Below are 12,046 nucleotides of genomic sequence, written 5' to 3'. Positions count from 1 at the left end.
ATTGGCCCTTCTGGCGTAGCGAATAGTGGCTTGATTATTTCGTTCGCAAAATTAGAACAAGTCGCGCGATATTTTATGCCGAATAGTGGCAGTACTCATATAATGGCTTTCGTGTGAGGGTTACCTGGTATGCGATATCCCGCTTAGGGTAGCTACGCACGGAGTGGTTCATTATGTGAGGGGAGGCATGTGGATGTACATGTTCGGCGTTGGGTAGCGATTGTGGTAGCCAGGGAAACTAGGTAAAACATAGAGACGACATGATTCTAGAGACACTTGGAGAAACTATAAACAATAATTGTGATGATATATCAAAGTGTACATTAAATCTATAATAAATGATTGATGGTGGTTGTGAAATTTGGTTCAATGAGTTGATTGGAATTATGTGTATGATATGTTTGTTTATTGAAATTTATGTTGGATTCACAAAGGTTTTGCAGAAGGGTGGGTTGAATTGATTATTTATGCAGGTGTGACCCACTCTGTGATTTGGCTTACACTAGTGTAAGTATAGAGTAAGTTTTAGTTTGGTTATTCTATTATTAGATACAATTGATCTAGTACGGGTTGGAAGCTAAGGCGCCTCAGTGGAGGAACTACCTGCCTTAATTATTATGATTAAGAATGTTGTATTAGTCGATGGAAGTTAAGGCATCTCAGTGGAGGAACTAACTGTCTTATGGATTGTGTATATATATGTATTAGTATGATTTGAATTTTAGGGCTACTCACACCAGCATTATTTATAATGTTGACCCGATTTGCATGTTTGCTTATCGGATGTGTTCATTAATTGAACATAGTTGATAAGTCATGACAGGATTAGTGTTGAAGAAGGTTGGTTGCTGCTTGTGGTTTGTGTTAACGTCGCATTCAGGATATGTTTTGATTTCCCTTAAAGTGTAATAGATTTTAGTTGATACAATGTTGTTTTGTATTTTCAGTAGTAATTATAATTAAAGAGTTGTTGAAAGGAAAATTGTAATTTAATCATATTGGAGAATTTTTGTAATGAAGAGGACTTTTGTTTATTTAAAAAATTTATTGGTTTCAAATTATTAGAGTAATTAAATTAGATTATGGGTTTTTGGAAGTGGATAGTGCATCACAACTTGAAAATTGAAGAGTCGGGAACAAATATTGTTTTTCCGAATTTTGTTGAAATTCGGGGTGTGACACCTTGGTCCTTGAAGCCTTGGAGTTTTTCTTGAGCTTTCAAGTTTTTGATCCCTTGAGTTGACTTCGACCATTGACTTTTTGGCACTTTTTCTCAGTTGTCCCATAAGGTCCCTTTTAGGCTCCTTTTGGCTCTAGATCACGTCATTTGATGTACTTGGTCTAGAATAGGCTTGTATCCTGAAAAAGCGATAAGAAAATGAGTTTTGTACATTATTGATTATATAATTTGACATAATTGAATCATTATAAGAGGAAAAAAAAATGCATATTTGGGGGACTGATTAATTAGAATGAATGCAAAACACTTGATTGAATGTATCTATTTGTGAGCTTGCATTAGAATGAATGCAAAACACATGATTGATTCAATTAACGCATCAACAAGCGAGCTTGCATTAGAATGAATGCAAAAAACACTTGATTGAATGCATCACGTTTGAGCTTGCATTAGAATAAAAGAAAAACACTTGATTGGATACATCTACTTGCGAGATTGCATTAGAATGAATGCAAAACACTTGATTGAATGGATCTTCGATTGAACTTGCCTTAGAATGAATGGAAAAAACTTCATTGATTGAATGAATGCAAACAGACTTGGTTGAATGCATCTACGTGTAAGCTTGCATTAGTGACATGTTGAGATTAGTGGTGAGTTGGAGTTTTGAAGTTGTTCATCCTCTATTGTTTTTGGGATGGTTTTTGATGTATAATGATGTTGAGGACAAGCTATTATTGTTTTGATAATGAAAACATTAAAATAAATGTTGTTTTGGTATGAAAAACATGAAGAACTTGATATAAAAATGGTAACTTGGTTAGCAAGTTATACTAATTTGATTGATTCAAATGAGTATAACTAACTATGCTTGGGTAAATGATGATTTGGAAGATGTTTTGAAGAACTATTGCTTTGAAAAGCAAGATAACATAACTTGAATGGAAGAAAAGCTATATGATTCAACAAAGCTTCAAGCTTTAAGTAATGAAAACGGAAAACAATTGGATTAAAAGTAAATAAAAACAATTACCAATTACCAATTAACAAGTTTGATTGTGACTTTGATTGTTGACTTTTCGGCACTTTTTCTCAGTTGTCCTATACAGTCCCTCTTAGGCTCCTTTTTGCTCTAGATCACGTCATTTGATCTACTTGGTCAAGAATAAGCTTGTATCCTGAAAAAGCGATAAGAACATGAGTTTTGTACATTATTGATTATATAAATTGACATAATTGAATCATTATAAGAGGATAAAAACGCATATTTGGGGCCTGATCAATTATAATGAATGCAAAACACTTGATTGATTGAATGAATGCAAAACACTTTATTGAATGCATCTACTTGTGTGCTTGCATTAGAATGGATGCAAAATACTTGATTGATTGAATTAACGCATCTACAAACGAGCTTGCATTAGATTGAATGCATCTACATTTGAGCTTGCATTAGAATAAATGAAAAACACTTAATTGAATGTTTCTATGTGCAAGATTGCATTAGAAAGAATGCAAAACACTTGATTAATTGAATGAACGCGCCTACAAGCGAGTTTGCATTAGAATTAATGCAAAACACTTGATTGAATGTATCTTCATTTGCGCTTGCATTAGAATGAATGGAAAACACTTTATTGATTGAATGAATGCAAACATGCTTGGTTGAATGCATCTACGTGTGAGCTTGCATTAGTGGCATGTTGAGATTCGTATTGAGTTGCGGTTTTGAAGTAGTTCATCCTCTATTTTTTTGGGATGGTTTTTGATGTATAATGATGTTGAGAACTAGCTATTATTGTTTTGATAATGAAAGCATAGAAATAAGTGTTGTTTTAGTATGAAAAACATGAAGAACTTGATATGAAAAAGGTAACTTGGTAAGCAAGTTTTACTCATTTGATTGATTCAAATGAGTATAACCAACTTTGGTTAGGTAAATGGTGATTTACAAGATATTTTGATGAACTATTGTTATGAAAAGCAAGATAACACAACTTGAATGGAAGAAAAGCGAAATATTTAACAAAGCTTCAAGCTTTATGTAATGAAAATGGAAAACAATTGAATTGAAAATAAATAAAAACAATTAACTAATTCTTATCGCCTACTCCTGCTAGAGTGTAGCTATTAGTTAACCAGCTCCCTTATTTTGTGGGCAGAATCTCTACACTTATATGTGTAGAGATATACATGTCTGCCCTCCTCTAATCTTATCCAACAAGTAACCTAATCTAAAAGTTTCTTGTTCCTTCTTTGAGTGGATAACGTCAAGCCAAAGGGCCCAAGCCCATGTCTTTGGGAATTTGATCCTTTGGTATTTTGAGACTTTTGTGATGAGTCATTGTCTTGCAAAGGGTTGAGTCCTTGGTCCTTGAAGCCTTGGAGTTTTTCTTGAGCTTTCGAGTTTTTGATCCCTTGAGTTGACTTCGACCGTTGACGTTTCGTCACTTTTTCTCAATTGTCCCATAAGGTTCCTTTTAGGCTCTGATAACCCATAAAAACTCAATGAGATTACTCTAACATTATTCTTATGGTATCAATTATTTATTTCCTACTCTCACATATAGATTAATGCAATATATAGAGTACGGAATCGTTCTACTCCTAAACTACCAAAACATAAAGAAATCAATTAATCAACACAAGGAAACAATGGTGAGAGCAATATTTATAGATTTGAATTTATACTATGATGGGAAACTAGAAAACAATATGCAAAAACGAAATGATGGAATTCAAATACTAACTTGACAATAGAGAATGAATTAGGGGAATTCGATTCCACCTTAATTCGACTTAATCAACTAACAAAGAAATGTCATAATCCAAATGTCAATGCTTTCGCATAACAACTAGCATTCTAATCCCTAGTTATTCATGACAATCTCTACCAAATAATAACTAGCATATGAAGCAATCAAATCCATTCTCATGGTGAACTAATTACTTTTTAGAATTGAATAGATTATCACGACGATTTCTAAGCTAACAAAATCAAGTTTTCATCAAGGCTTCCTCAAACCCCTCTAATGGAGGTTTTAGCCTTGAATCATCATACTATGATTTCTAAACCAAGAACAGTAAAAACAAGTCATTATTGAATAACTAATTAAACTTTGTTAATCTAAATTAACAATAATCTAGATTCAAAAATGGATTACAATTGAAATTTAAAATAATTTAGAACTAAAATTATGAATACTAATTATCAATTTAAAACAACTAAATCTATGAATGCAAGATTGAATTTGAAATTAAAGATTGAAATATAAACTAACTATTTTATTTTAAGATTCAAAACTTGTTCTAACAACTAATAAAATTGACAACTAACTAGATTAATATATATAAACTAATTTAATGAATTAAAACTAATTCTATATTACAAAAAACTAAATTTTATGAACTAGAACTAGGTTTAGATCTAGATAGCTTAAGAGCTAAGCTTTTGTCTCTTGATATAGAAGAGCTAGATCACCAAATTCGTGCATGGGTTGAGGAGTCATGTTTTGGGCCGAAAAATCGAGCCCAAAACTCAATTTGTTGAATCCAAGACTTCCCATTCTGGTCGTGTTACTATAGCACGAGTTTTCACCAACTTATACTACTATGATCGAGACAAAGTCTAGACCATTGGAAAGAGATTTCTGAGCCGGTCATTTTGATATAAAATGGGCCCAAATCCGAGGTCTGAGTTCAAAGATATGGCCTTTTAAAGTTCTGTTGACTTTTCTTTAGCTTTCTAATCCAGTTTGACTTTCACTTAACAGCTTTAACTTGGGCTTTTTAAGGGATTTTTCTCCATGAAACTTGGGCTTTCTTCATAGAACTTTCATAGAAATCCCTTTAGCTCCTTTTAGCGCCTAATTAGTAACGAATTTATATTTATTCAACTTCAAAGCTTGGAATACTCAAAAGCACCTAATTAGTGATAAACCTATATTATTAATCACATAATTGGTCTAACAGCAGTATTTTTAAGGGGTTAAAACTACAATTTTGGGCTCTTATCAGGCTCTAGATCACGTCATTTGATGTACTTGGTCCAGAATAGACTTGTATCCTGAAAAAGCGATAAGAACATGAGTTTTGTACATTATTGATTATATAATTTGATATAATTGAATCATTATAAGAGGATAAAAATGCATATTTGGGGACTGATTAATTAGAATGAATGCAAAATACGTTACTGATGAATGAACACAAAACACTTGATTGAATGTATCTATTTGTGAGCTTGCATTAGAATGAATGCAAAACACTTGATTGATTGAATTAACGCATCAACAAGCGAGCTTGCATTAGAATGAATGCAAAAGACTTGATTGAATGCATCACGTTTGAGATTGCATTAGAATAAAAGCAAAACACTTGATTGGATGCATCTACGTGCGAGATTGCTTTAGAATGAATGCAAAACACTTGATTGAATGCATCTTCATTTGAACTTGCCTTAGAATGAATAAAAAAAACTTGATTGATTGAATGAATGCAAACACACTTGGTTGAATGCATCTACGTGTGAGCTTGCATTAGTGAAACTTGCATTAAAATAGGCTTGCCATTTAGAAAAAATGGGGACTTCTAAGGGGCGATTTTTCCTTTAGGGGTATTTTAGTCTTTTTACATAAATTAGAAAAAAAAACATGCAAAATATGCAAGAGTTTAGAGTTTTAGAAGTCGCGAACCCTAGCACACCAACTGGTGATGCTGCGGAATCATCATCAGAAGAGTTAGAGTTAGAGGTTAAGAGTTTTGAGAGTGAAATAAAGGCAAGGTTTGGAGAGGGATTTGTTGAAAGATATAAAAGGAAGCTGCTGGAGGAGTTTGGAGCCAATCTGAAAGCACCGGAAGTGAGGGACGACTCAACAGAGAGTTCACCAAAGAGTTCTACATCAAGCCAAACGAAAGAAGGTTTGCTTAGAGAGGCTAAAAGACTACTGGAGGCGGTCAAAGAGCTTCAAGAACATGAAGCTGGTACTGATTTGGTACACTTTAAAGGGCCTGAGTATACACAAGGTGGATCAAGGATTGCTAGGGTAGGTGATGATGGTGGATTTATCTTTAAGCAAGTTACTATGACTGCGAGTGATAAGTCCTCAAAAAAGGAGAGTCCTAAAAAAGTGGATCTGGAAGAAGTATCAAAACAGAAGGATTTGAAGAGACGGTACTAAAGGCAAAGCTGAATATGGAGAGTGTGAAACCACAGGCAATTCTAAATAAGGTGTGTGAGAAGCCTGAGGGGGGAGTTGGGAAAGAAGCTGATACTGCTGAAGAAGGAGAGGTGAAGAAGGGTACTTGGGCAACAATGCTGAATTGGAAAGTTGTAGGACAAGAGCCCTTATCTTATGTGCCACCCACCATTGCTGATGGCAGGCCTGTGATTCATGTGAAGTCGTGCCAATTTGCAAAGATAAAGGAAAAGTTTGAGAATGTCATTGTGGGCTGCTTTGTCGGGAAGAAACTGAGTTTCCCTTATGTTAAGGAGATGGTGTCAAGGACTTGGAGGCTGAAGAATTAGTTCATAATGAAGCCATATGGAGATAACATGTTTATGTTTCAGATAAGCAATGAGGATGATAGGCATACAGTGCTGAACATTGGCTCATTCCATATTGCCAGTCATCTTTCTGTAGTCAGGCCATGGAAACTCTTTGTTGAATCAGAGACGAGAGAACTGAAGACAATTCCTATTTGGGTGATCATGAAGAATTTTCCAATGGAGATGTGGACAAAAGAAGGGTTTAGTCAAGTTGCAAGTGTTGTTGGTAACCCCCTGTTTACGGACAAACCAATAGAGAATATATCGCGAACATCTTATGCCAGGGTGTGTATTGAGATTAAAGCGACTTGTAAGTACCCAGAGAGTGTGCCTGTAGTACTTGACCAAAGAAGAGCTTTTGAAGTAAAGTTCGAGTATAATTGGAGGCCTGCCAAATGTTCCCACTGTCAAGTGTTTGGTCATACAGACACGACATGCTCTTATAATGTAAAAAAGGAAATAGATCCAAAACAAGGGGTGTGGATTCAGAAGAAGGAAGTGGCTGTTGTTGATAAGAAGAGTGTGAATAAGGGTAAGGAAAAGATAGGGGCTGATGATAAAACAGAAACGGAAAGGGAGGAGAATACTAAGATTAAACAATTACAAGATCATATAGAAGAGAGCAATAAAAGAACTGAAGATGTGCAAAAAGTGGGGGCTATTCAAGATGTGCAAGAAGTGGTTATCGTTCAAGATGGAGAAAAAGAAGGTTGGGAAACACCTTCACGGAGACACAATGTAAGAGCATGAGCAAGTGGGGCTGATATTGAAAATGTTAGTGAAGGAAATATGAACAAAGGAAGCACAAGTGTGAGTCCAAAGGCGAAAAGATACAGAAAAATTCCTATGAGAACGAATTTGGATGCCAGTGGGTCAGGGAGTACAGACAAGACTCAGGAGGTGGAAGTACAGAGTATCAAGGGTATAAAACTGAATGGTAGCAAAGAATTGGCAAAGGCTGGCTAATTAATACACCATCATTTATTTAAATGATACGGATTGGATGTTGAAACATGCGGGGGCTAAATGTGGGATTTAAACAGATAGAAGTCAGAGAGATAATTAAAAAGCATAAACTTAGTCTTATGGGTTTGGTGGAGACAAAAGTTCAGCAAAAAAATATAGATAAAACTGTTAGAAAGTGTTGTGAGGGATGGAATGTGGAGAATAACTATATGTATAGTGATAAAGGAAAGATCTGGGTATGCTTGGATGCAAGCATGTGCAAGATGAAAGTTATAGAGAGGGACCTGCAGTATATAACGGTGGAGGTAACTCTTACTAGTGGTAAGGTGTTCATGGTAACGGTTATATATGCGAGTACTGACTTGGTTATAAGGAGAGAGCTGTGGAACAGGTTAGTTAACTTCTCGTGCGCATATCATGGGCCATGGGTGATATTAGGAGATTTCAATTCAGTTTTGAGCTCAGAGGAAAGAGTTAGAGGGAGACCAACACATCCAATTCATTACACTGATTTCCTACAATGTTTTACTATGGCGGGTCTCACAGATATGAAATACAAGGGGAATGTATTAACATGGAACAATAGGAGAGGGGTTAGAATTTGGCAAAAGCTTGACAGAGTGCTTGTGAATGCAGAATGGCTTGATGAGTTTGAGGATGTCCAAGCTGAATTCTTGAATTCGGGTACTGTATCAGACCATTCATCTATGGTAACTTATTCTTCAAAACAAAAGGGTCAGAATAAGAAGTCCTTTAGGTTCTTTAATTTCTGGACTCGTGAGGATGGGTTTGTGGAAATAGTCCAACAAGCTTGGGGGATTGAGGTTGTAGGAAATCCGATGTATATATTTATGAGAAAACTGAAAATTGTGAAGGGGGCTTTGATTGAATGGAATAGAGAAAGGACTGGGAATGTCAAGACAAGAGCACAAACGAAAAAGGAAGAGATGGATCTTATTCAAACAAAACTGCAAACAGGGCCTTTGAACAGAGAATGGATTGATGAAGAGAGGATATGTATCAAAGAGTATGGCAAGTGTGCGAAATCAGAAGAAGAGTGTGTGAGGCAGAAGTCGCGAGATCAGGTGATTATAGTGGGGGACAATAATACAGAGTATTTTTATAAGTCAGTTCGAGCTAAGAGGGCAGTGAATAAGATAACATGTCTGAGGGATGGGCTTGGAAGTATAAAAGAGGATTTGGATGAGATAGGAGCTGAATGTGTGCAATTTTACAAGGAACTCTATGCGCCAGATAACCTACAAGAACTAGACTTTAGTTGCTTTGATTCTATACAACCGCAAAAAGTTATCAGTAATGACACTAGGGAACGGTTGGTAGCAGTGATTTCTAGAGATGAGATTATTGAGGCTTTGTCGTGTATAGATAGTGATAAGTCCTCAGGGAATGATGGATTCTCCTCATTGTTCTTTAAGGCTGCCTGGCGAATTGTAGGAGATGATTTTGTTAGGGCGGTACAGAATTACTTCAGGGCGTGTAGGGATGCTCAAAGAAGTAAATTCTACTTGTATATCACTAGTGCCTAAGATACAGACCCCGACAAGTTTGAATGATTATAGGCCTATTTCTTGTTGCAATGTGATGTACAAGTGTATCACTAAGATTATGACGCTGAGATTGAAACCTATCATGCATGAGGTGGTGTCGCTTAATCAGTTAGCTTTTATACCAGGTAGGAGCATTCAGGATAATATATTATTGTCTTAGGAATTGCTTCACAATTATCACAGAGATGCTTATCCACCACGATGTGCGGCTAAGATTGATCTAAAAAAGGCATATGACTCAGTGAGATGGGAGGTAGTTGAATTTAAAACGAGAAGAATTGGGTTACCGAAGAAATTTATAGGCTGGGTGAAAGAATGTATAGGAACTGCTTCCTTTTCGATTATGGTGAATGGTACTCCGTATGGGTATTTTAAGGGGAAGAGAGAAATAAGGTAGGGGGACCCTATATCTCCTTACTTGTTTGTCTTCGTAATGGAATTGTTTTCTGACATTATGAGGCAGGCTGCTATAAGGGGTGAGTTTAGATTGCATTATAAGTGTAAGGAGCCGGTTATAACACATCATTCATTTGCGGATGACCTGATTGCGTTTATGAATGGGGATGTAGCTACTGTTACAAGTCTAGTAAATTCTCTGGGGAAGTTCAGAGCTTGTTCAGGGCTTGAAGTCAATGTGGGCAAGAGTCAGCTGTTTTTGGCAGGAATGAGTGAGGAGGTGAGTGAGGAAGTTAAGGGAGTGCTACAGTATTAGTAGGTACTTTAGCAGTGAAGTACCTTGGGTTACCCCTTATAACAACGAAGTTGTCATATGCTGATTGTTTACCACTGGTCACTAAAGTGGCTAAGAGAATACAGAGTTAATGTACAAAACAAAAAGAAAGGGAAGGGAAATAATAATGGGGACTTCTAAGGGGTGATTTTACACCTTAGGGGTATTTAGGACATTTACATTAAATTTTAGAAAATCATGCAAAAACCACATGGTTTAGGTAGTTTAGAGGCAGTAAACCCTAGTACACCAACTAAGGTTCGTAAGGAAGAAGATGATTATGACCAAGAAACACTGCAGAATGAGGAAGCAGACATGGAGCTAATGACTTCTGTGCTCAGAAAAAGGTATGGAGTGGGTTCGTTGGAGAGGTATAGGCAAAGATTGAATCGCGAAAATTATGGATCTAGATATAATGAAAGCAGCAAGATAGATGATTTTGCTTTGGATATAGCATTGAAGATCCATGCAGAGGAAGGTAGTGAAAGTGAAGCACTGGATACTGCATCGCCATTTAACAAAGAAAAACTTGTAAATCTACAGAATGAAGTGGAGCGATATTTTAAAGCCACGAGGGCTCTGATTGCCATCCAGCCCAGTATTGCAATGTTAGGTGATATACAAGGTAACAAGACTTTGAATGACTTAGAAAGAGAGAAACGAACTTCGAGAAAGAAGGAAGTGTTGATGCAAAGAAAACTTTGAGCCCGAAACAAAAATCATGCGTGAGAAAGGAAAACAGTTGAAGACTTCGGAAGTGGGGGTCACTCAACAAGCAATCAAGAGACAATGCTCAAACTCCAGCAAGATGTTGAATACTACGGAACCAAAGCAAAGGATCGAGGAAAAAACGCATTACAAACCATGCAAGTAATACGGAAAAAGCGAGGAACATTTGCTTCTACTGAGACTCAAAAACTGAACAATGGTGTCGAAATGCCAAAAAGCACTTGGGCAGAAGTGATTGGAAAGACGGCAGCAGGGAAAGAGGAATTGCGATATGTGCCGCCAACCTTTGTTAACGGCAAACCGATAATCCATGTACAAAGCTCGCAGTTTGGGGGGTTTAACAAGAAATTTGAAAATCTGATTGTGGGTTCTTTTGTGGGGAAGAGGATGAACTACAACTATGTTAAGGAGATAGTTAGTAGGACATGGCGGTTGAAATTTTTTATAATGAAGCCTTATGGAGATACGATGTTTACATTTCAGTTTGAGAAAGATGATGATCGAAAGGCAGCTCTAGATATTGGGTCTTTTCATATTGCGAGCAAGTTGTTTGTTGTTAGGCCGTGGAGACTCTTTGTGGAGGCAGAAACGCGAGAGTTACGAACGATTCCTATTTGGGTAGTGGTAAAGGGACTACCAATGGAAATGTGGAATAAGGATGGTATAACACCCCGGCTTTTTCTTTTGTTTTCCTAGTATAAAATAATAATAATAATAATAATAATTAAAACAAAAAAATAGGATAAACTCTGTTAAGGATAGGAAACCCCGTAGGTTAGGAGATAAACCTTCCTTCCTTGTTTTTCGCGGGGGTTTAAAACAAAAAGGAGTTTGCACGCGGAGAGTTAGGAAAACACGAGAGTTTTAAAAGCGAGAAAAAGGGAGAATTTTCTTGAGAGAGGAAAAGGAAGTTTTTATAGAAATCTACGGATAGCTAGTCGACGGTGGGGAGCTAATCACGGGTGAGTAGATATTTTTGTTTAACTCATGGATTTTCTTCGTTACTATTGTCTTTCTAAATTTTATAAACTTCCGTCATCTGCCGGTTACGTGCGTTCTATGCATGCTCTGTAAACTTGTCAAGGCTGATATGTCTACGCAGATGATTGAACAACAGAAAAACTTATGCGCTATATGTTTATGCAATTGATTTTAACAACAGAAAAATTATGCGCAATCAATTTGTTTTGCTTGATTGAACAAAGTGTGTTTATAATAATTGAAGTATTAACTCTAATCACATGATTACATCTTGTCGAAAATTGTTAGATTATAGTGAGTGAGTTTTCCACATGTTTTATCTCGCCGGTTGTTTTGGTTGGGAG

The 12,046-nt window shown here is 36.3% G+C and overlaps 1 protein-coding gene across 1 annotated transcript; it reads left to right on the top strand.

Annotated features, from left to right (window-relative positions):
* The first annotated feature begins 8,224 nt into the window (after window positions 1-8,224).
* Window positions 8,225-9,241, top strand: LOC147487904 (uncharacterized). Its single transcript, XM_086574187.1, has one exon. The coding sequence runs from the start codon at window positions 8,225-8,227 to the stop codon at window positions 9,239-9,241; it is 1,017 nt and encodes a 338-aa protein (XP_086430313.1).
* Window positions 9,242-12,046: the final 2,805 nt, after the last annotated feature.

The sequence above is a fragment of the Coptis chinensis genome, chromosome 7 (genome assembly GCF_015680905.1).
Source record: "Coptis chinensis isolate HL-2020 chromosome 7, ASM1568090v1, whole genome shotgun sequence".
Lineage (NCBI taxonomy): Eukaryota > Viridiplantae > Streptophyta > Magnoliopsida > Ranunculales > Ranunculaceae > Coptis > Coptis chinensis.
The sequence above is the reverse complement of the archived record's forward strand: the minus strand, read 5'-3'. Positions and strand labels throughout refer to the sequence as shown.

What these genes read in the sequence shown, in the direction of transcription:
- LOC147487904 (XM_086574187.1), top strand. Translation starts at nt 8,225, where the DNA reads ATGGCGGGTCTCACAGATATGAAATACAAGGGGAATGTATTAACATGG.